This window comes from Meles meles, chromosome X, assembly GCF_922984935.1.
Source record: "Meles meles chromosome X, mMelMel3.1 paternal haplotype, whole genome shotgun sequence".
Taxonomy (NCBI): Eukaryota; Metazoa; Chordata; class Mammalia; order Carnivora; family Mustelidae; genus Meles; species Meles meles.
In genome coordinates this window covers 65357969-65383451 of record NC_060087.1, presented here as the reverse complement: position 1 = coordinate 65383451, position 25483 = coordinate 65357969, and the positions used below count along the sequence as shown (strand labels likewise).

General features: G+C 37.9%; 1 protein-coding gene across 4 annotated transcripts in view; it reads right to left on the bottom strand.

Moving 5' to 3' along the window:
- Nucleotides 1–3270: 3270 nt before the first annotated feature.
- ATP7A (ATPase copper transporting alpha) overlaps nt 3271–25483 on the bottom strand; it is a 174799-nt gene continuing 152586 nt past the window's right edge. For all 4 annotated transcript variants that reach the window (XM_045995381.1, XM_045995383.1, XM_045995384.1 and 1 more), the window contains 7 exons: nt 23287–23503; nt 18101–18247; nt 16092–16234; nt 9644–9847; nt 8994–9111; nt 7199–7301; nt 3271–6828 (listed from right to left, as the gene is read on the bottom strand). In XM_045995381.1, the coding sequence (XP_045851337.1) occupies nt 6552–6828; nt 7199–7301; nt 8994–9111; nt 9644–9847; nt 16092–16234; nt 18101–18247; nt 23287–23503 (1209 nt within the window). In that variant the 3' untranslated portion in view covers nt 3271–6551. The remainder of the gene's footprint in view (nt 6829–7198; nt 7302–8993; nt 9112–9643; nt 9848–16091; nt 16235–18100; nt 18248–23286; nt 23504–25483) is intronic.

The window sequence follows — 25483 nt, the reverse complement described above, 5'->3', positions numbered from 1 at the left end:
TCACCTCAGATGAGGCCTTCCTCCAGGCAAAAGAAGCTCTCTTCAAAATGGGGCATTAGCATCTCAGGCAGCTCCAGACCAAAGACTGATCTACAGACCTAAGTGGTTGTGGCGAGTTTGTCTTTCTATCCCCACACTCAGGCCAAGGAAACGGCATTTTCCACAGTGGTTTTGGTGTTTTGACATATTCTCTCCATCACTAGCGAGTCTCGCAATTATGCAAGGTAGGTATTCTTATCTTCACTTTGCCCTCGTAGGAACTGAGGTTTAGTTAGATTAAGCAACTTGTCCTTGCTCACTGTGGTAGGCAGAATAATGTTACTTTACCTGGCAAAAAGAGACCTGGCAGATACAATTAAGGGTGTTGCCATGAAGAAATTATTCTGGATTATCAGAGTGGACCCAGTGCAATGACACAGGTTTTTATAAGAGGGAGGCAGAGGGGCACCTGGGTGGCTCAGTGGGTTAAGGCCTCTGCCTTCGGCTCGGGTCATGATCTCGGGGTCCTGGGATTGAGCCCCGCATCGGGCTCTCTGCTCAAGCAGGGAACCTGCTTCCTCCTTTCTCTCTCTGCCTGCCTCTCTGCCTGCTTGTGATCTCTGTCAAATAAATAAATAAAAATCTTTGAAAAAAAAAGAGGGAGGCAGAAGGGTCAGAGGTAATATGAGAAAATGGGATGAAGGAAGCAAGAGGTTGGGAGTGATAGGAAGAATGCGCTCTGAGCCAACAAATGGAGGTAGCCTCCAGAAACTGAAAAAGGCAAGGAACCGGATTTCTCCTAAAGCCTATAGAAGTAATACAGACTTGCTGACACTTTGCATTTTGTCTTGAGACCCATTTCAGACTCTGACCTCCAGAACTCCAGATAATAAATTTGTATTAAGACACAAAGCTTGGTGTGCCTGGGTGGCTCAGTGGCTTAAAGCCTCTGCCTTCGGCTCAGGTCATGATATCAGGGTCCTGGGATTGAGCCCTGCATCAGGCTCTCTGCTCAGGAAGGAGCCTGCTTCCTTTCCTCTCTCTCTCTCCCTGCCTCTCTGCCTACTTGTGATCTCTGTCTGTCAAATAAATAAATAAAATCTTTAAAAAAAAAAGACACAAAGCTTGCTGTAATTTGTTACAGCATCAAGAGGAAACTAATAGTCACCCAGGTGGTAAGCAGCAGAACTGTGAGTTTGCAAATAGGTCCCGTAGGCTACAAAATCAGTGCTCTTCCCATCACTATGGGAGATGTGATGCTTTTTAAAGAAACGGTGGATAGAAAAGTGGAAGGGCAGGGGTGCCTGGGTGGCTCAATTGGTTAAGCAGCTGCCTTCTGCTCAGGTCATGATCGTGGGGTCCTTGGATGGATCCCCGGGCTGGGCTCCCTGCTCAGTGGGGAATCTGCCTCCCCCTGCCCCCCTCCATGCTTACTCACTCTCTTTCTCAAATAAATAAAATAAAATCTTTAAAAAAGCAAAGTGGAAGGTTAAAAAAAAAAAGCTGCAAGAAGAAGAGCTGAAGAGAGTTGATCCTGGGGTCTACTTTCCCCCAAACTTCTATATGGCCAGATGTTTTTCATTTCAATAAAGTTATATGGATTCAGAATAATCTTTCCAAATAATTGCAAATACTTCTGGCCAGATTTAAAGCCCACTGGCATTTTAGGACGGGTGAAATTAATCTCAGTTTTTGTCTTATTACTGGGTGATAAAACTGCAGTGAGGAAATGTAAGTTTTGCTTGGGTGAGGTGAAGCAAGTAATGTTAAAGTAATGGCAGCATTTCAGCTTATCGACAGGCCTGAGGGCATGGAGCTGGATGCTGACAGTGAAAAGCTGGGGGCCACTCCAGGGCTGTGGATACATTATGCAAAAGGCTACACAGCCTGTTTCAGACTTTTCCAGAGAGAAGACTGCATGGAAGTTCTCAGATTTCTTAAATCGCATGAGATCCCATTTATAATAGCATCTTCACTTAAATCTTGTCCTGGACTTCTGCCTTTCACCCCTCACTTCTAATTCATCTCCATAATCAGTGGTCATGTCTACGAAGAGGAAGCTATTAAGCAAGTAGGACTGGTGGGTTCTGGTCAGCTTTGGGAAAGATAACAGCTCTCCCTCTCTTATCTGTCTGAATTTTAGCAGGGACTTCAATGCCTTGACCTAGCAAGCATTCCCTAATAGGAAGGTTTTTCTGGGTTTTTTGTTTTGTTTTTTGTCTGGAAGGTTTTGAAACCTCTCCTGGGATGTTGCTATCCTGAACACCCTTCTTGGAGGTTAGTCAAGACGCCAATAGAAGAGGGGGAGCTGAGCAGTTAAGTGGATGGTTCAGGAATTTTACTCTTCTGTTTCCATTTCCAATCCTATCTCATCAACCTGAAGTCTCAAGATTGGGGGAAAGAAATGAAAACGAGGTTTTCCTTACAATAAGTTTAAAACCCTTTCCTTAGCCCACAAAACTGCTTGGTGTGGGAATATATTTCGGGTGGGATCCTCAAACACTGTATAGTGACCCCCAAATGCAAAAAAACCTCTTGTCTCCATTAAACTCATTTGGGGTAGACAATCTCAAGAATGTATTAGAGAGCACAAAACCCCTTTTGAGGACAACTATATGCCTTCCTTTGTTTTTCACCCTCACTAAAACAATATAGCAGGTGGGATGGAACTGAAGGAAACCAGAGTTTTCTTTTCTCCCACTCTTAGTTAATGTGTAATGCTGCCTCCAATCCTGCCCCATCATTGATGAACAGTCAAAACAAATAACTAAACCAGGGTAGTTTGCAACTGCCAGAAGAAGAGTTGGATGATTTAACAAAAGAAACACTGACAAAAAGCATTTCTCTACAATACAATAATTACAAAATTGAAGGCACATCCCTGGCAGAAATATGATCAATTACATGCTTATGGAAAAACAAACTACTGAATATTTTAACTGTAATAGATGATTATTGCACAACATTGTCCTGTTTTGGGTACCAATCAATGTTTAACAATGATTAGTTAAACACTTAACTAAAAACATATGGTTGAGACGCCTGGTTTTGGCTACAAAAAGTATCTACTATCAATGCCATGATACAAGCTCTTTTAATTGAAGAACGAGATTCCATGTTTTTGTGCTTTACCTGGTTATTCACACCAGATAAACTTCAGATAAACTTCAGGGACTACAGAAACTTAGTGTCAAAAATAGCTAATAATTCAGCATGAATCCATATTTTCTATATTTGGTAAAATAATATTTTTAAATATAGAAAAGTAAGCAAAAAATCCAAAGAGAGTGATTCTAGGAATGTTTTTATTCTTGTTAAAACAACCAATAACCAGATGCCTCACCCAAAGAAAGTAACAAAATAGAGTAAAATAAATATGAAGAAAAATAATTTTAAAGCAAGATTCACAAGAAATGGGAAAAAATTTCTCAAAGAACATATATTCTTGATTTTAAGCTGTATGCATCTCTTTTATGTATACAGCTTAAAATCAAGAATATATGTTCTTTTTTGGAAACATTTTGTCTACAGTGCTATTTTAAGCATTCTGAAGAAGACATCTGAAAAAAGAAAAAAATAAACTTTTAAAAAGTTAAAGCACAATATAAAATTTTTTGTTCACAAGGCATCAAATTTAACACTCTAAAATGCTGATACTAAACTAAGAACATCTCTATTTTCACAACTGATCACCATACTTCTTTAGACTACAACACTAAATACTCTAGTTGTGTTTTAACCTTTGAAATTCAAAAGGCATCTTTGGATATTCAAGATAAAAGGTGCCCCATAGTTGAGTCAGAACCAGCACTGGATATCAAAACATCCTTGTTATCTTCAGACTGACAGCACGGTTACTGACTGAATATAGAAGAGTGATAAAGGAAGGACAAATAAAGATCTTCAGATTGTCAAATATCAAATTCAAATATAAATCCATTTTACTTCTATATGGTAAATAAATGTGTGTACATATGTATGAATAGACATACACATACACACATATACATTTATAACATTTGTTCTCACTAGTCACTAGTTACTTAAAGCTACTTACTAACTGAAACCAATGTTTTTAATCCTGATTATCTTCTCTCTCTCTCTCTCCTGTGAATACAGCTGCTCTATGAAGCTAATGGGAGTTCAAGATTACAAAAGAGACTTGTGGTAGAGAATTCAAAGATGGTTACAGATACTTAAAACAGGATTCTTTCTAAACATGTTTTCTGTTCTAATAGTAAGGGCTGAAATTAGATCCTTCATTATTCCCAGACTATAGGCTGCTCTTCTCACTGTCCTAGGACACATGGGTCCCTTGGCAAGTGGGGGCCCAAAGGACAATTCACAAACACACATGGAAATCAAAGTAGTAACTGACTATGTTCAAGCGTTTCAAAGACAGAGAAAGAGTAGGGGAGAAAGAAAGAGAGGTGCTTCTTTTTTTCAAAAGTCTATTATACATTTGTCTTATTAGCTGTTTCTTCTAGAAGAAACAAGTTGTGGTATGATGAACCACTAGAATTAAAAATAAAAATAAATATTAAAATTCAAAGTGGAAGCATGGGAGATGGCAGAGGCATTTAAAGAGCCTAGACATACAAACACATTCGTATTTCATTAGGATGGGTTTGCCTTTCTAGATTAATAGCACCTTCAGTAGTTTCAGTTCCCTCTTTAAGACAGTGGAGATAAAAATAAGTTTTTTTCCAAATCTTAAAAGACAAAATGGAATAATGTGGTAAACTCTTTGTGTGTGTATGAAAGGATAAGAGAGAAAGGAAATAGGAGAGGAAGAATCCCATCCCCCACTCTTGCCTGATTGTAGACTCTCCCCTAAAAAATTGATTATTAATATTCATTACATACCTCAAGGGGAAAAAAGTACTAAGTGTAAATCCTATGTGCTAGGCATTGTGGTAACAGCTTTACATATGGTGATAGGAACAAAATGTTAGGAATTTATTTATTTTCACTTCCATGTTCTGCATATGAAATCCATCTTGAAATTAACAAGGAATTTAGATAGTGATGCAAGTGCCAGATCTCTGACCAGTGTGTTAACTCTTAGGCACTCAGAAGGGGATTTCTAAATGTATATGGCACTGAGAATAGCCCCTGAATTTATGACCCACGCTAACTAGCAAGAGCAAATGTTTTATACTAGAGAAAACTAGAAATTTGACTAAAAGGTATAACAACCTAGGGAAATTCTCATTTCTGTATTACAACTTATTGTATTCTTTGGTAAGTGTCCCTTTGTATAACAGTATTATTTTAAAGTCATTTTGAGAAGTCATCTAAAATACTAAAATATCATTAAAATATATTAAATTATATATACCAGCTAAAGTCCTTGTATTCTTTCCCAAAAAAGGACAAATTTAGTGAGTCCAGGTAATTTCATATGACCTGTATATGTTAAAGATGGTAAGATATTAATCTTTGAAAAAGTCAATTGTGGAAGAGGCTCAAAATCTTAAGTTTTGATCAGGAGGGAGACAAACCATAAGAGACTCTTAATCTCACAAAACAAACTGAGGATTGCTGGGGGGTGGGGTAGGGATGGGGTGGCTGGGTGATGGACATTGGGGAGGGTATGGGCTATGGTGAGTGCTGTGAAATGTGTACGCCTGATGATTCACAGACCTGTACCCCTGGGGCAAATAATATATGTTAATAAAAAAAATCTTAAGTTTCTGGACTGAGGCTGATAGATTAAGAACAATTTATAGTGAAAGTCAGCAGGAGTGAATTGAAGGTTTGTACAGAGCTAGGGAGTCAATGAAAGAAGAATCCAATCAATTTTTTTTTTTTTTTTTACAATGGAAAGATAGCAAACAAGGAACCCTCTGGATCCTTATGGTCTTTTGGGCTACAAGATAAAGAAAGGAAGATGATATTGGAAAAGTTATCAGTTATTTTTATCAATCAAAAATCACCTACACTTAACTCACTGGAAAGAACAACAACAACAATAAAGAATCGTACTAAGGCATCTAAGAAAGCAACTGCAAAGACAAAGATGCAGGGACAATCAGGGAAGAAGAAAGCCGGTAATAAATAAGGCACGTCTATTTTTAAACAGTTTCTACTGTTTTCCTTCTAAAACCAGATGCTTTATACAGTGTTTTAAAAGCCCTTGTTCCCCAGCCTGGCAGGGCTGAGAGCTCAAGAATGTCCTCAAGATCATGGTCTCAGATCTTCAAACTTTTAAGTATCCTTTTTCTTGAGTCTTTTCTTTTTGGTCAAAGAAAAAGTCATCTGTCACTTTAGCAGCAATTCCGCAATCTTTAATTGTGGGGCTTGTTGTAAACCTCACTGGCCTACCTTATCTGTTCCTAGTGAAAACAAAAAGTATTGGCAATTCACCTTAAATAAAGCTAGGTTGAGAGCTAATGCTCTGAAAAAAAGATATTTTTGCCATTAGACAAATGCAATTCAAAGAGATTCCCTAACATAAGGGCATGAGACCAACAGAAAGTCCTTCCACAATACTTTGAGAAGATAAGGAGATATCGTTAATGCTGTATCAGCACATAACAACATCAGCTAGTAGTGCTCTGTGCGGCCTGTTACAATGCGGTGTCATCATCTTCCCTACTGTCTCCCACCAGAAGTGAATGCTTATCAGGTTCACTGGTACCAATGCTGTTGAGGGACCGTTTATCAGACAGCAGTGAATTTATGGAGGCTCTGCTGTAATTAACAATCCGGTCCAGCAAACCCAGTTTAGGGGAGTTTCTCAAGGTGTCATCTATTCCAACATGAACGCTTATCTCTGAAGGCCTCTTCTGTCCCATCTGGCTTCGGGCATGCAGGTCGTAATTCTCATAAGTTGGTTTTCTGTAACTGAACATATGCAAAATACACTAGTGTGAAATGAGCAAATGTGAACTAGACACTTGTTACAGTCAAAACTGGAAATCTATTTGCCTGGTATGAAATCTACAAAGGTGGTTCCTGCTAGGAAATTCACCCCCCTAAAATTGTATAGAGTCACACGGTGAGAAATTCTACTTCTCAGAGCCAAATGTACTACATTTTACCCCACTCAGTGCTGTGGTGGCTAGGTAGAGACTACATAAGATGATAATCACATAGCTAACATTTATTATTAAGAACAGTTGGGGCCCATCCTATAAGAATGAGACCTACCAAGACTGACTATGGATGATAAAGGGAATAAAAAATACAAACATGAGTGAGCCATCATACTTACAGTTTAAGGAAGAGAGAGGAAAGTACTACTGAAACAGATGAAGCAGCCATTGCAGCAGATCCCATCCAGGGCTGCAAAACCAAACCAATGGGCATAAAAACTCCTAGGAAATAAGTGTGGATTAGTTAGAGCAAAGAGCATTAAACAGATTATTAATGTGTTTCTAATACATACATACACATCATTTCCTTGTTTGATATTTATTCAGCACTTTCTATGTGAAAAATTGGCAGCAACATAAGTCTCCACCAATAGGAGGGTAGAGTGCTGTTGTGAACATTCTTGTACATGTCTCCCTGTGCGCATGTTTGAGAACTTCTCTAGGGTCATACCTAGAGATGAAACTGGATTATGACATGGGCACATCTTTAACTTTAGGTGGATATTCCTCAGTTCCCCAGAGTGCCTTGCACCATATCATAATCCCACCAATAGTGAATGAGTAGTATATGAATTTGACAGACATCTGAACATTTGGCTTACATGACAGGGATAAGATAGACTTATCTTTTTGTGATGTCCTTCTTTGGCTCTCAAATCAGAGATAACAAGAAAAAAGTGGTAACTCTTTTATTACTAACTCCTGGGGTGCCTAGATAGCTCAGTTCGTTAAGCATCCAACTCTTGCTTTTGGCTCAGGTCATGATCTCAGGGTCGATCTCAGGGTCGTAAGCTCAAGTCCAGCACTGGACTCTGAGCAGGGTGTGGAGCCTGCCTAAGATTCTCTCTCTCCCTCTCCCTCTGCCCCTCCCCCTGCACTCTCTCTAAAAAAAAAATACAATTTATTACTAACTCCCACAAAGTCTGTAAGTACAAGACATTATCAAATGTTTGTTTAAAAATTCTAAATTGCTTTTGCTTGGTCATATTCCTTTACTCAATCCATCAATCTCCTTCCTTCTCCCCTGCTTTTTTCCTCTCGCTCTCTCCTTTCCCCCACCCCTTCCCTCTTTCTCTGTCTCTCCTTGTCTCTCTTTCTCTCCTGGTACCCAAACTTAAAAAATAAACCCTGTTGGCTATTAGAATTTTAAGTGAAGAGCCAAACATTCTCTGCATGCTATAATTATAACTATGTAACAAGACAGAAAAACTGATGGTGAAGTAAAAAAAGACTGGAAGTAAATACACTAAAATGCTAACAGTACTTGTGTTTGGGTAGTGAGATTAAAAGTAAATTTGTTCTTGGGGCACCTGGGTGGCTCAGTCTGCTAAGCATCTGACTCTTGATTCTGGCTCAGGTCATGATCTCACTGAGATTGAGCCCTGCATTGGTCTCCCTGCTCAGCAGGAAGTCAGCTATAGATTCTCTCTCCCTGTGCCCCTCCCCCTACTCATGCTCACTTTCTCTCTCTCTCAAATAAATAAATCTTTAAAAATAAATTTGTTCTCTTTAGCAAAAGATAAATAAATAAATATAAACATAAATATAAATGTGAGAGCATATGGAGAAAGAGATGAAACAATGTGGGAAAGTACTACTCATTGGTTAACTTAAATGAAGATTATAAAGGTTTTCATTGTATCTTTGACCCTGGTTATGTATCGCTTTGAAATTTTTCAAAATATAAAGTTGGAGGGGAAAATAAATTAAAATAAACCTATCAGAATGCATATACATTTTATGCTATAATGAACATTGCTCAAAATAACAATTATTGATTTTAATATTACCTTTCACCACACCAGCAGGCTACATATAAAAACTGAGCTCAAAACTAATAAGACTAAACCTTCCAATATGATAGGTCTCTAATGACTTCAGAGGAGAAAGTAACACTAGCTAATAGTCACATACCAGCAGCTATGGGAATTCCAACTAGATTATAAATCAGAGCGAAAACAAAATTTATCCGAATCCTCTTGACTGTCTTCCTTGATAAGTCAATACTTGCCACTACATCCAGAAGATCATTCTGAGAACAGAAATATTTGTAATATTAGTGAGAGACTCTACTCTAAATTAACGAATACTTTATATTTGACACTGTGATTTTGAAGATCATGTGTACCTTAGGGTGGGTAATATGAATTGACTATAAATTTCAAATGTTGCTAAAAATTTCAGTCAGCTCTGGAAGATGCTTTCCCAGGAATTTTTCTCAGGGGTCTAGAAAACACTTTTTGGGTTATATGCTGCTATGTAGGTTACCACACATAAAACAACCTCAGCAAGGGTTTGTTGAAGATAATTTTATTATAAGTATATCCTCCAATCTTATTCTTTCCTTTAGAAGCTTGTCATTCTCATCTGCTTCACTTGATTGAGAAAATCTGGAAGTAATTAGTATTTCTTCTCATACTCTCATCCTGAATTCTCCTAGTCTCAAAGGCTGGGAGGACAGGAATTAGAAGGAAAAGAATGTTCTACTCAAAATACTTTACAACACTATTCCTGACCATGTGGACCAATATCACAGACCTCAAGGTTCAGGCCACAGGACTTACCCTTATCAAAACCACATCAGCTGCTTCAATGGCTACATCTGTACCTGTGCCAATGGCAATCCCAACATTAGCCATCGCAAGAGCTGGAGAGTCATTGATTCCATCTCCTACCATTGCAACCCGTTTCCCCTCCTCCTGAAGTTGCTTCACCTTAGCAACCTTATGAGAAGGGAGAACTTCAGCGAATACCTTTGTAATGCCAACCTGCAGGGAGAAAAATAAACTCAATTCATTTCAAGAAACATTACTGGTCCCGGGGCGCCTGGGTGGCTCAGTGGTTTAAGCCTCTGCCTTCGGCTCAGGTCGTGGTCTCAGGGTCCTGGGATCGAGCCCCGCATCGGGCTCTCTGCTCAGTGGGGAGCCTGTTTCTCCCTCTCTCTCTGCCTGCCTCTCTGCCTACTTGTGACCTCTCTCTCTGTCAAATAAATAAATAAAATATTTTTTTTAAAAAAAAGAAACATTACTGGTCCCTTAAATATAACACAGCAATGATGACCATCATTTTCCACCCACCAGAGGTCCAAAATTTCAAAAATTGATAATATCCAGTGATAGGAAGGATATGGAGAAATGAGCTCTCTTATATATTCTTGGTGGTTGTGTAAACTGGTTATTGTCTTTTTGGAAGGCATTTGGTAGGATCTATCAAAGTACACACATCATTTGATTGCACAGTTCCACTTCCAGCCATATTCTGGACATATTTATACAAGTATAAAGAGACATACATTTGACTTCCAGGGAAGATGGCAAAGTGGGGGGATCCTGGGCTCACCTTGTCCCATAAACACAACTGGATGCACCCACATCAGTATGAATGGCTCAGAGAATGGTCTAAGGACTGGTGGAACAGACTCTCCACAGTTAGGTATAGAGAAGAGGCCATGTTGAAGAAGGTGTGGAGGGGGAGATAAGGTCTGGAGCCGGGTGGACTCATGGGACAGTCTGTGAGAAGGAAGAGTGCAGTGGGCCTGGGAGGGGTGAGGAATAGACCCCTACAGTGGGTGCCCCAGGCACAGGGGCCTGCAGAGGGAAGGCAAGTCCCCACAGAGGTTGACTTTGAGAACCAGAGGGGCCTGGCTTTGCAAGTTCTTATCAGTGCGGCTTAACACCTGGAACTTCAAAAATCAGCTAGTTCAGCTCTGGGAGAGCCAGATGGCAATAAGAAACTGAGCCCCCCGCCCTCCTGCGGCCACCCCATGCAGACAGCACAACAAACAGCTTCAACAGCATAGAAACAGCAGTTTGAAAAATGCTTGGGTATACAGGATGAAGATTTGTTTACTAATCTTAGAGTGTGTGCAGTAGGGGCAGGGATTTTTGAGAGACTGCTCCAAGAACAAAAGACCTGGTAGGCAGCATTTCCCTCCCCTGCCCCCAGCCAAGATACCCGAACACCTGTGGTAACTAGCCCAGTGCCAACTTTCTCCACATAGATTACCAACAGTGTGCCCTGCTGCCAGGCAATCCTGCAGATCCACCCACTCCGACCCAGGCGGACTCAGCAGTTTTCCCCAGTGGCTACAGGTGCCTTCCCACAGCAGGCTAGTGCAGACCCTGCTGGAACCCCACACCCTGCCCACACTCTCTCCCATAGACCTGCTCCCTCTAGAATGCCCTTGGCCGGAGCCCTTCCAGAGCAGTGTCACAGCCTGGCAGTGCGCAAGCAGCCCTGAAAGGGATCAGAACCTTGCCAACATAGCTCTGGCCCCAGGCAGAGGGGACAACAATCACACACCCAAGACTAACTGGGGGCCCAGTAGTGTGCTGGAGGTAGATATGGGGTCTGGTGGCTGGCTCTACCCTCCAAAGCAAGCTTCTCAGGGGACAACACAGGGAGAACACCATACAGGTTGGTGCTAGCACATCTCTGGCAAATAACTGGTCTGACTCAACTCACGTCAAGGCAGCCCCAGACTGGCCCACTAATGCCACAGGGACTAAATCTTGCTGTCAAAAAGCAAAAAGAGACGTTGTAGACAACTGGACAGAAGGCAAAAGTGGCTCAGCCAAAATAGTCTGGTGCATGCAATACAGATAGGAGACACCCATGAAGTGCCAGAATCTAGTGAACAGGGGGAGGAGGGGGATACTGCACTGCAGGGTATAAATGACCTTTTCTTCATAAGGACATCAGTTTCAAGTGCAGGAGATGTAGCTGACTTTTCTAACACATAGACTCAAATAAGAAAGTTGGAATGAGGAGACAGAGGACTATTGCCCAAATGAAAGAACAGGGCAAAATCACAGCAAGAGAGCTAGAATAAATGAAAATAAGTAATATACCTGATACATAACCCAAAGTGATGGTCATAAGGAGACTCACTGGACTTAAGAAAACAGTGGAGACTTCAGGGTGACCATCAACAAAGAGATAGAAAACATAAAAAAGAAGCAAATGGAGCTGAAGAACTCAATAGCTGAAATTAAAAATATGCTAGAGAGAATAAACAGGAGACTAGAGGACCCACAGCAAACATCCTCAATGGTGAAAAATGGCGATCTTTTCCCCTAAGGTTAGGAACAGAACAAGGATGTCCACTCACCACTTTTAGTTAACATAGTACTGGATATCATAGCCACAGCAATCAGATAACAAGAAGAAATAAAAGGCATCTCAGGCACATGGGTGGCTCAGTCGGTTAAGCATCTGCCTTCAGCTCAGGTCATGATCCCAAGGGTCCTGGGGTAGAGCCCTGTACTGTGCTCCTTGCTTAGTGGGGAGTTTGCTTCTCCCTCTGCCTCGGCCCCTTACTTATGCCCAATAAATTTAAAAAATCCTTAAAAAAGGAAAGAAAAGGCATCCAAACTGGTGAGGAAGAAGTAAAACTTTGACTACCTGTAGATGACATACTATACATACAAAGGCCTAAGGACTTCACCAAGAAACTACTAGAATTGATAAGGGAATTCAGTAAAGTCATAGGATACAAAATCAATATACAGAAATTCACTGCATTTCTAAACACTAATTATGAAGTAGCAGAAAGAGAAATTAAGAAAACAATAGCATTTACAATTATACCAGAAATAATGAAATATGTAAGAATAAGTTTAACCACAGATGTGAAAGATTGGTACTCTGAAAACTATAAAATACCAATGAAAGCCATTGAAGATGACACAAACAAATGGGAAGATACTCCATGTTCATGGATTGGAAGAACAGGTGTTAAAATGTCCATACAACCCAAAGCAATATACAGATTTAATACAGTCACTATCAACATACCAACAGCATTTTTCACAGAACTGGAACAAATAATCTTAACGTTTGTGTGGAACCACAAAACACATTGAATAGCCAAAGCAATGTTGAAAAAGAAGAACAAAACTGGAGGTATCACAATCCCAGATTTCAAGCTATACTACCAAGCTGTGGTAATCAAAAGTATGGTACTGGCACAAAAACAGAAACACAGATCAATGGAACAGAATGGAGTCCAAAAAAAAAAAAAAAAAAAACAAAACCCAGGATTATATGGCCAATTAGTCTTTGAAAAAAAGAGGTGAGACTATGCCATAGAAAAAGTCTCTTCAACAAATGGTGTTAGAAAAACTGAACAGTTGTGTATAAAAGAATGAAACTGGACCACTTTCTTACACCATAATAAAATAAACTCAAAATGGATTAAAGAACTAAATGTGAGACAGGAAACCATAAACTCCCAGCAGAGAACACAGGCAGTAATTTTTCTAACTTTGGGCATAGCAACATCTGTCTAGATAGGTCTTCTGAGGCAAGGGAAACAAAAGCAAAAATAAACTATTGGGATAACATCAAAATAAAAAAGCTTCTGCACAGCAAAGGAAACAATCAACAAAACTAAAAAACAACTTACAGAATGAGAGAAGGTATTTGCCTATAACACAGCTTATAAAGGGTTGGTATCCAAAATATATAAAGAACTTATCAAATTTAACACCCAGAAAACAAATAATGCAATCAAAAAATGGGCAGAAGATATGAACATTTCTCCAAAGAAGATATACAGATTGGCCATCAGACACGTGAAAAGATGTTCAACATTACTCATCATGAGGGAAATGAAAATCAAAACCATATTGAGATATCACCTCATACCTGTCAGAATGGCTAAAATCAAAAATTCAAGAAACAGGTGCTAGCAAGGACGTAGAAAAAGGGGAACGCTCTTACACTGTTGGTGGGAATGCAAACTGGTGCAGCCACTCTGAAAAACAGTATGGAGGTTCCTCAAAAAGTTAGAAATAGAGTTACCATATGATACAGTAATTCCATTACTAGGTATTCACACAAAGAATATGAAAACACTAATTCAAAAAAATATATGCACTGCTGTGTTTACTGTAATGTTATTTACAATAGCCAAGATATGGAAGCAGTACAAGTATCCATTGATAGATGAATGGATATTGTGTGTGTGTGTGTGTGTATAGGTATATACACATACATACATATATACATATATATACATATAATAAATATACATACATATACATATAATAAATAATGATGTTATTATAGATGTTATTTCAGCCATAAAAAGAATGAAATCTTGCCATTTAAAACAACATGGATGGCAAAAAACAATGAATACTGTTATGCTGAAAAAATAAATAAATAAACCATTAAAAAAAATAAAACAACATGGATGGATACAGAGGGTATAATACTAAGTGAAATAAGTCAGTCAGAGTAAGACAAATACTGTATGATTTCATTCATATGTGGAATTTAAGAAACAAAACAAACAAAAGAAGACAGAGAGACAAGCCAAAAACCAGACTCTTGAACTATAGCTAACAAACTGATGGTTACTAGTGGAGAGTTAGGTGGGAGGATGGATAAAATATGTGAAGGGGATTAAGAGTACACTTACCATGATGAGTGCTGAGTAATGTATAAAACTGTTGAATCATTATGTTGCAGACCTGAGTCTAATATAACACTGTATGTTAACTATACTGGAACTAAAATAAAATTTAAAAAATACAAAATGAAAGGTCTTTGAAAACCAGCCCCCCCCCAAAAGGATTTGTATGTCCAAAGATTTACATCACTGTCTGTTTGTAACAAAACCTTCAAAACCACCTAAATACCCATCTTTAGAAGAATGTAAATTATATACATCCATACCATAGAATTCCATGTAGTAATGTTCAAAGGCTAACATAATTTTTTATGTTCAGATATGGACAAAGCTCCAAGGCATATATGTTATTATGTATAAAAAGCAAACTGCTGGGGCCCCTTAATGGCTCAGTCAGTTAAGCATCTGCCTTTGGCCCAGGTCATGATCCTAGGGGTCCTGGGATTGAGTCCTGTATCGGGGCCCCTGCTTAGGAGGGAGTCTGCTGCTCCCTCTGCCTGTGCCCTCCCCCTTGCTCATGCTCTCTCTCTCAAATAAATAGAATCTTTAAAAAAACAAAATACAATAAATAAAAAATAAGAAGCAAACTACTGAATGAGCAATCTTTAGAAAAATGATGTAATTTATGTTGAAAAATACCAGAACTCTACATTTGTGTATGAACACACATGCCTATGAAAAATTGGGGATAGGACTAGACAGGGAGCTTGGGAAAAAGGTGACTTCAACTTTTTACTTTATATCCTTCTGCATTTTTATATAAGAATTTACTCATATATCACTCATGTTATTTAACAGAAGAGGGAGGAGGCATTCTGAAGTAGAAAAGACCAATATGAGAAAAGTTTTGTAGGTAAGGCAGTCATGGAGGTCAGGAGCAGAAAAATATGTCAAAGTGGTGCATTAGGTGATGGTTCCACCAGTGATATTCAGGAAGGACCAGGGAGGGAAGTGCCTGAAGTTCTTGCTGTAATTTAGGCAGGAGAGATTGGGCACCTGAGTGCCCGACTTAGGCTGGCAGCACTGGTAAAGAATCCGAGCAACATTTCAAAGGAAGTATCAACAAAGACTGGTATATGGTGTCACAGAGGCATTTCATGAAGTAAGTAAATGGTTTTTTGGTTGTAACAGTTAACACAAAGCCCAAACGCCTTTTAACACAGCATTCCAACTGTTCTTGAAAGAACCAGATATCGATATTAAGGAACATAATAGGTAATATGAATCTTTAGCACTTGAAAGCAAGAAACAGAATGTATATGAGGAATTAGAAGTCTCTCTCATTCTTTCTCTCTCTCTCAAATAAATAAAATCTTAAAAAGAAAATAAATTTTTTTTTAAATGGGCATCTGGGTGGCTCAGTTGGTTAAGTGAGTGCCTTCAGCTTGGTACATGATCCTGGAGTCCCGGGATCAAGTCCTACATTGGGCTCCCTGCTCAGCAGGGAGTCTGCTTCTCCTGCTGACCCCTCTCCTCTCATGCTCTCTCACTCTCTCATTCTCTCTCTCTCTCAAATAAATAAATAAAATCTTTTTTAAAAATTAGAAGTTACCACAGACCCTCCCCCCACCCCAACAACTAAGTAAACCAATTACCTGAGAAGCAATAGATCGAGCTGTTTTACTGTTGTCTCCAGTCATCAGAACTACTTCTAAGCCCATAGACTGCAAAATACGTACAGCCAATTCTGCTTCTGGCTTCACTGTATCAGCAATAGCTACCAAGCCGCACAGCTCATCTATTATAGGAGCACCAGAAAAGGAGAGAGTTTGGAATATGGTGAAAGCAGGAATAATATTCTAACTTAAACCTTGAGAAAGAAATTAATATTGTTAAGCAAAGTTGTTCGGGGCTTAAGCTTAACTCAAAATGTCTCCAAGGCCATACAGGCTGTACTCTACAAAATCTGCAACAAACCTCCATATTTAGTTATGAAAATTTCAGAGTGAGGTAGGGGTTCTAATAAAAGCAGTAATTGGAAAATGAAAAGAGAGCTCTTTATTGCAGACTTAAGGACTCTTTTTTTCCTTTGAGAAGTACTGGTTAATCCTCCCAAACACTTTAGTTCATTTAAAGGCAAATGAAACTGAAAACTAATACTTTTTTTTTCTTTTTAAGGTGAACAGGGTGGATTGAGACAAAACCAGCATTTTATACTGGGGGGAAAAAATCACAGCAAGTAGTTATTTTATTTTAAAAACAAAAGTAAATGGTATTTTTTGCTTCTTCCTGGGCCTAAAAACATCATAGTTAAGATACTGCCTTCATGCTTAGCAAGGATTATAAATGTTGACTAATTAATCTCACAGCTAGAAATTTACCCAAGAAAAAATTTAACAAAAGAAAGCACCTAAAACCTCATAGATATTTATCATAGTGTTATTTATAATGATGAAATATTAGGAATAGCTTAAATTTCCAATGAGGGAATTATTAAGTTAGTTAAAGTATATAATAAATTAAACAGAAGTAAAATAAAATTAGAAAATACTATGAATATAGCAAATAATGAATAAAGCAAAATATAATAGGTATACAGGGATTTTAAATTTTTACTCAAATTATTGAGGTAAAATTTATATGCAAAATACAATCACTTAAAAACAATATATATACTACTAATTAAAATAATATTATAATTCTGTATATATATTGTATATAACATATATACATATGTAAGTTTGTATATATTTTATATAAAATTAAATATATATTTATTATATACAAATATTTAATAATTTAATATATTGTTATAAATATTTAATATATACATATAATATATATTTAATTTTATATTAAATATATATAAATATATATACACACACAAAAACAGAAATGGAATACATGCAATTAAAACTGGCACTGAGTTAGGATGATGAGATTATAGATATTATTTTGCTATTCCTTTAATGTTTTGTTATTTTTAGGTTTTAAAAAAATCCTTGATTTGCTTTTTTTATTTTGGGGGGGTGTAATCATCAAAAACAAAACCTTTATTTATTTTTATTTATTTTTTATTGTTATCTTCAATTAGCCAGCATACAGTACATCATTAGTTTTTGATGTAGTGTTCAACGATTCATTAGTTGCTTATAACACTGCGTGATAGGTATTCAGGACAGCACATGTGGTGATGAGCACTGGGTGTTACATGCAACTACTGATTAGCTTTTTTTAAAAAAAAAAACACATAGGCTATGGAGGAAAATAACAAAGCCAGGCAAATGCAAGAGAATTCTAAATTATTCAGTAACAATTATGTATTGCTAACACTTTCTTTTTTGCATTTAGTCTTCTTTTCAAAAGCCCTCAAGTTCAGAAGTCTCTCAAAAATATACATAAAATAGGGGCATCTGGGTGGCTCAGTCCTTAAGCGTCTGCCTTCAGCTCAGGTCATGATCCCAGGATCCTGGGATGGAGCCCAACATCAGCTCCCTGCTCAGTGGGAAACCTGTTTCTCCCTCTCCCACACCCCCTGCTTGTATTCCCCCTCTTCACTGTCTCTCTCTCTGTATCAAATAAATAAAAAATCTTAAAAACATATACATAAAATAATAACTGAGGTCACAACATTGAGTCATAGGGTACTTAGGAAAAACCTTACCATCTACTGCCACCAATACAGCAGTCCGACCTTTTCTTTCATGCTCAGTCATGTAATCATCTACATCATTATTAATAACAAGACCATTTCTAGTCATCCACTCCCGGTTACCAATGAGGACTTTGTACTGCTGGGCATTAAGAGCACCTGAAATAAAGTACAGAAAGAACATTTAGTGAGATTGTTTAATATTTATAACAATGCTGTGAGGCACGTTCTTCCTGTCTAACCGTACACAGTCACTATGTTGTATTTTTGATAGACCACAGCTTACAACAGTGATTTCCAAATTTTCAAGGAAAATACTCTGCTCTTCTATGCTTTGGGCCTTTGCACATGTTGCTGTCTCCATCTGGAATGTCCTTACCCCTCCTCTCCAATTATCAAACTCCATCATATTCTTTAAGATTCAACTCAACTGATACTTTCTTTGTGAATCTTTTTCTTTGGTCTTCCACACAACTGAATTAAATTCGAAATATTCTCCATGTCCTCATATCAGGGAGATCATATGATAGTTGTCTTTCTCCGATTGACTTATTTCACTAAGCATGATACCCTCTAGTTCCATCCACTTCTGAAAAACAACCTGAGGGGTTTGAAGGGTCAGGGGTGGGAGGTTGGGGGAACAGGTGGTGGGTAATAGGGAGGGCACATTTTGCATGGAGCACTGGGTGTTGTGCAAAAACAATGAATACTGTTACGCTGAAAAAATAAATAAATTTAAGAAAGGAAAAAAAAATTTTTAAATAAAAAAAAAATTCGAAATATTTATCATGTATCAGCAGCTTAATACGGTTGGATGAAAACATACAACTGTAGAGATGTCTCATTTTAAACATGTGACCACTAACTTTATGTAGGTCCTTGGTATTTTCTGGCAATTCTATACTTCCCTAGTCCACTCATTTTCCATTCCTTCTAGAGGGCTATTTTATACCTTCTCTTCTCCCACCCTCACCTATGGCCAGATGATGAATCTGCTTCCTACCTCAGAAAGAATTAAAAGCAATCAGAAGAGAACTTCTGCAAGCTCCCACTGCCACATCTAACCAGCTACCTGTGCCTATGTACACACCAATCTAGCTTCTCGCCTGTTACTATAAACATCCCCTGCTCCTATTTAAGGCCAACCTCTCCACTTAGGCAGTAAACCCTCTTCCTTTGCTTATTCTAGAACATCTCTCCTACAATTCTCTCCTCTTCCTCCTGCATAACCACATTTTCTATCTCTGTTGCACATAGTCTTATCTAAAAACAAAGCAAAACATAACAAAACATAACACCCCTCTTGAGTTCACTTACCTCTTTACTACTGCCCCAAATTTCTGCTTCTGTACACAGTAAAACTTCTTGGAAGTGCTGTCTCACTTGATTATTTCCAAGTCATATCTTCCCCTTCTCTTGTGAACCCACTCCAATAAAGCTTTTGTGTCTACTACTCCAAAGAATTGTTCATGAAGTATACCAGTGACCTTTATTTTCATAAACCTAACGGCTAATTCTTGTTCCTGATCTTACTTGCCCTATCAGCAGTATTTAACACAGTAGATCATTCCCTCCTTCCTGAAATAATTTCCACCCTTGGCTTCTAGGACACCAAATTCTTATGAGTTACCTCCTCACTTCTCAGTCTTCTTTGCTGATCTCCCTGATCTTTTAACCAATTGTATTGCTGGGCTCAATCCTTAAAGCCTTTCTCCCCACCCCCCTCAATCTAGTCTCACTCCTTGGTGATCTTATCCAGTCTCATAGCTTTAAGTACAATCTATACCAGCTTTGTCCAACAGAATTTGGAAATGTTCTGTATCTGCTGTTTAATACAGTAGCCATTAACAATATGTGGCTGTTGAGCAGTGAAAGGTGACTAGTATGGCTGAAGGCTGAATTTTAAATTAAATTTATTTTTTAAAGTTTATTTATGTATCTATTTTAAGTAATCTGTACATCCGCCATGGGGCTCAAACTCGTGACCCCAAATTCATGACCCCAAAGAGTCGCATGGTCGGGGCACCTGGGTTAAAGCCTCTGCCTTCGGCTCAGGTCATGATTCCAGGATCCTGGGATCAAGCCCTACATTGGGCTCTCTGCTCAGCAGGGAGCCTGCTTCCTCATCTCTCTCTGCCTGCCTCTCTGCCTACTTGTGATCTCTGTCTGTCAAATAAATAAATAAAATCTTAAAAAAAAAAGTCGCATGCTCTTCTGACTGAGCTAGCCAGGCAGTCCTGAATTTTAAATTAAATTTAAGTAATTTAAGTTTCAATAGTCATATGTACTGAATGGCTATCATATTGGAAGGCACAGATCTATAGGTGGATGACTCACAAATCTATGTCTCCAACCTACTCTGTTTCCTTGAACTCCAGATTTGTGCAGCTAACGGCCTACTTGTTATGTCCATTTACATGGCAATTCCACTTGAATATCTAGTGGGCACTCAAATTTTACATGTAAAAAACTGATCTCCTGGGGAGTTCTCTTCAATATTGCTCTTCCAATGGTCTTCCCCATTCTATTTAAATGGTAACTTCTTCCTTCTAAAATAAACATTTAGGCCAAAAACCTTGGCATAATTCTTGACTCCTGTTTCTCTCATACCCCGTACCCAATCTATGAGAAAATTTGTCAGCCAGCTCTCCCTTCAAAACACATTCAGATTTTGACCACTTCTTATGACCTCCACTGTTACCACAATGGTCCAAACTACTTTTATCTTTTACCTGGATTATGGCAACAACCTACGAACTCATCTCCCTTCTTCTGTCCTCCCCTCCCTATTCCTTCAACAGTGTATTTTTATCAGAGCAGCCAGGGTAATACTTGTAAGTTGGATTCTGTCACTCCTATACATAAAACTCTTCGATGGCTTCCCATCTCAAGGGTAAAAACCAAAATTCTTTAATGTCCTTAATCTAGTCCTGTACTACTCTCTAACCTCATCTTTTACCCCCTTCCCGCTCATTTACTCTGCCCTAGGCACACTGTTCTCCTTGCTGTTTCTCAAACTAGGCTTGGGTACTTAACATCCCTCCTACCTGGAATGCTCTTGTCACAGATATTCACATAGCTTTATCCCTCCCCCCTTCTCATGTTCTTGCTCCAGCACCAACTTCTCAATGAGGCCTACCCTGATTACCCTATATAAAATAGGGTAATTCCTATACCCCTCTATGCTATAGTACTATCTCCATCAGACATCTTATATTTTCTTATCTATTTGCTCACTGTTTTGTGTTCTTCCACCACAAAGAAAAGCTCCAATATATAGTGAATTTATCTTTTCTGCTTACTGCTGATTTTTAGTGTCTTGAAAGAGCTTAATAAAAGGTGTCAAATGAACAAAATTACTATGTGTCAGTATGCTTGATACTAGAAGTTTGCAAATAATAAATTGTAGTTTGGTAGAATCAGAGAGGTAAATAAAGTATTATCATGAAGTATACCTAGCACAAAAAAAAAACCGAGATGAAGTACAGTTATGATTTAAAAAGAAGAGCAAATATATATGCCTATACATGTCAGTCAGCAAAGGCTTCACTGAAGATAAATGTGAGCTGCGTTTTGCAAGATGAAAGATGAAAATAAGTCCATGAGGTAGATGTCACTAAGACAACAACATTACCCAGAGAAAACAGTAAATGAAATGATCTAATAAGCATGAAATGACACAATGTAAAAAGGAACTGTAGGTAGTTCTGTATGAATGGAACACAGAGTACATGGAGGTCAGTGGAAAAATACAAAATGGGTGGTATAGGCAGGCAGAAGACATATCATGGGGAACAGACCTGACACAAAGTCCAGAGAGACTGGTCTTCATCCTACATGAGACAGTGAGCAAAGCCAGGATCCCTAACAGAATCACACTGATAGAGTTTAGGGTACAAGCAAACCTCCAAAACAAAAATTTTCTGAGGGGTGAGCATAACTTTTATCACATTCCTCCAAAGGTTCACGATTCAAAAATAAGTTATAAACCACTATAATAAAAGGTACCAGTTATATAATCATATTTGTAGGTTAGCAAAATTACTCAAGCACAAATGGGTAGGGAGGTGCTAAAACACTTAGGTGGGTGTAGTATGTTTTGGGGCAGATGGATAGATCAACCAGAAACTCAGAAAACAGGCTGTGGCTAGAGATGTGGATTTTAGAGTGGTAGTAGAAGCCTATGGATGGCAGAACAGGCAATAGACATGAATGAGGTTGTACAGAGAGTATATAAAAGAAGAAAAAACAAAAAACAAAACCCTGCGGATACCCAACATTTGAGAGCAGGAGAAAAGAGGAATCAGAGAAGGACTGGAAGCAACAGCCAGGTAGGTGAGAGGATAATCTAGAGAATGAATGGTCATGAAATTAAGAGAAGAAAGAGCTTTAGGAAAGACAAAATGGTCAATATTCTCAAATCTCAAATGCCAGAAGCAGACTGAGAAGAAACCACTGGAATGAGTACTGAATAAGGTCATCAATGCACTTAGAAAAAATAGTTTCAGTAGTATGGACGGGGCAGAAGCAAGGTTGCACAGTGAATAAATGAATTCAGCAAACTGAGACTACTCTTTCTAGAAGGTTAGATATAAAGGGAAAAAAGAGACAGGATACAATCTAGAAGGGATTACAGTGATATTGATGGAAGAAATGTTTATATGTTTAAAGAAGCGAGGGGATGTAACAGAGTAAGATCCCTGAAGAATCAAGAGAGGGTGGGATCTAGAACAAAGATGAGAGGATTCATTATGCAAGATGCAGGATATCTCTTCCCCTGAAAAAGGAATCATTCTGGGCAAAAAGCAGAAAGAACAAATGTCTGAGAACCTTAATTTTCTATGTGAAAAATTAACCTGATAATTTGCTTAGGGAACTAGGGAGAAGGCCACAGTAGCCCGTGAAAGATATAAAAGGTTTAGAGTAGCTGTGGTAAAAAATAAAAGAAAGATAGATAAACTAATATGGAAGATCAGCTAAGACTAGAATTCATCACCCTATGGTAGAATCACAGGAGCACAATTGGGAAACGTTTTCGAGTAACTCAAGTGAAGTGACCAGAAGGCCTATGGTAAATTATTTGACAGAATGAAACCATGATGTCAATTTTTGCTTCTGATCTAACAGTTTAGGATTATAAAGTTAGACATCTGTTAATATATGTCCCGTAATTGGTACCATGAAGAAAATTAGCTTACTTGAGAGCTGGGCATCAATAATCATGGAAGATGAAGTTGATGACTGTTCATTACTTGCACCAATTTGAACCAGGGATGCATTTTTAATATTATTTTCCTCTATCTTCCAGTTATTCTTATGTAGTAAGCCTTCAATATTGATGACTTTACAGCTAATACCACAGCCTGGCACAACCTGGAAATCTACGCAGGTACCCAAGGTCTCAGTGTCCAGCTCCTAACAAACAGAAACAGAAGGATTTCTTCTGCTGTTCTAATAATCCAAGGTCATCAATAGCATGATAAGAGCATACAGCTGGTTAATTCTAAATGTTTAGACACATGTTACATGCCCAGTTATTTCTAAATGTTTAGAACAAAACATCAGAATTGTTTACTTTAATCCCACTTTCTAAAATTTAATACCAAGTTTAGAAAAAGAAAACACGGAAGGTTTACCAATATTCTCTGCCCTTTCCAGTAGAGAATTACAAGTTAAATATTTAATTCTATTGTCAAGTCAGATTTTCTATTCAGTACAGGGCAAAGGGTAACAAAGAACAGGGCCTTTAGTTACCAGAGTGCCTCTCTAGTATGATTCTATATCCTTAGTAAGCCAAAGAATTTTGGTGGCCATCATTGTTTCCTGGCTCTTTATATCTTCATCCTCTCTGTTGTTTGGTTTGGTTGTAAAGAAGCCAGGTCAGTAATAGTAAATTGGTAAAAAAGGAAAGAACACCAATGATAGGAATTACGACATCAAAACCATAAAATTATGAGATAATTTACAAAGAACTTACACAAATCAATGAAAAAAAGGTAAACAATCCTATTTAAAAAAAACAGGCAAAGGATACAAGCAGAAAAGTTACATGAAAAGCAATTCAAACAGCCAATGAAAAGATGTTCAACCTGATTTATAATTATGGAAATGTAAAGCAAACCATCAATGAGTAAATAATTTTTATTTATTAAACTGGAAAAAATAAAGTAAGAATGTGGGGGAAAAAAGCATGAATAACTTTTGGTGAAAGTATAAACTGGTACAACTCTTTATGTGGGTATTGGTAATATTTGCTATGTGGACATTGGTAAAATTCATCAAAATGTAACTGCATATATCCTTTGATCTAGCAATTGCACTGATAGGCATTTAACATAAAGGTAAACTTGCAAAAGCTGACCAGAACATTAACTGTACACTGTAAGAAACAAAAAATCATACAGAACATAATATAGCCATTAAACATAATGCAGCAGATCTATATGTCCTAATACGGGAAAAATCACTCAATTAAAAAAACAAGGTATCAAAGATTGGTCACTGTGTGATCTTTCTACATAAAATCTAAAAAGAAATAAATGCATATATGTTCAGATATGCATTTAAAATGGTGAACAAATGCACACTTTGGGGACTATACTAAAAATTATTGAATTGTACAATCTATAATGAACTTTAGAGTATGCGAATTGTATCTCACTAAAGCTGCTACAGTAGTCCTCCTTCCCCCATCCACAGTTTCACATTTCCTTGGTTTTGGTTACTCATGGTCAACTCTGGTCTGAAAGTAGCCAATCCTCTCTCTGACATAGCGTCAGAAGGTCAGTTGTAGCCTAGTGCCAAGTCACAATGCCTAAATCATTCATCTCATTTCATCTCATCACACAGGCATTTTACCATCTCACATCTTCACAAGAAGGGCGAGTAGAGTATAGCAAGTAATTTTGAGAGAGAGAGAGAGAGAGACCATATTCACATAACTTTTATTACAGTATGTTGTTATAATTATTCTATTTTATTATAAGTTATTGTTAATCTCTTACTGTGACTAATTTATAAATTAAATTTTATCATAGGTATGTATGTATAGAAGAAAACATGTATATATAGGATTCAGTGCCCTGCAGTTTCAAGCGTCCACTCAGGTCTTGGACCATATACCCTGCAGATAAGGGGAGACTACTATATTTTAAAAGACTGTTAACAGATTAACACTTGTTAAACTCTGGAGAGAGGAATTATGAAAGGGGACAGGGCTTTCTTTTTTCATTATGTAACTCTCTGAACTATCTAAATTTTCCTATATGAATTACATTTTAATTTTTTAGTCAACAGGGGTTATCTGTGTGATAAAATTATAGTTAATTTCTGTTTTCATCTTTATACTCTTCTGTATGAAGAAACTAACATATATAAAATAAAATGAGAAAATGC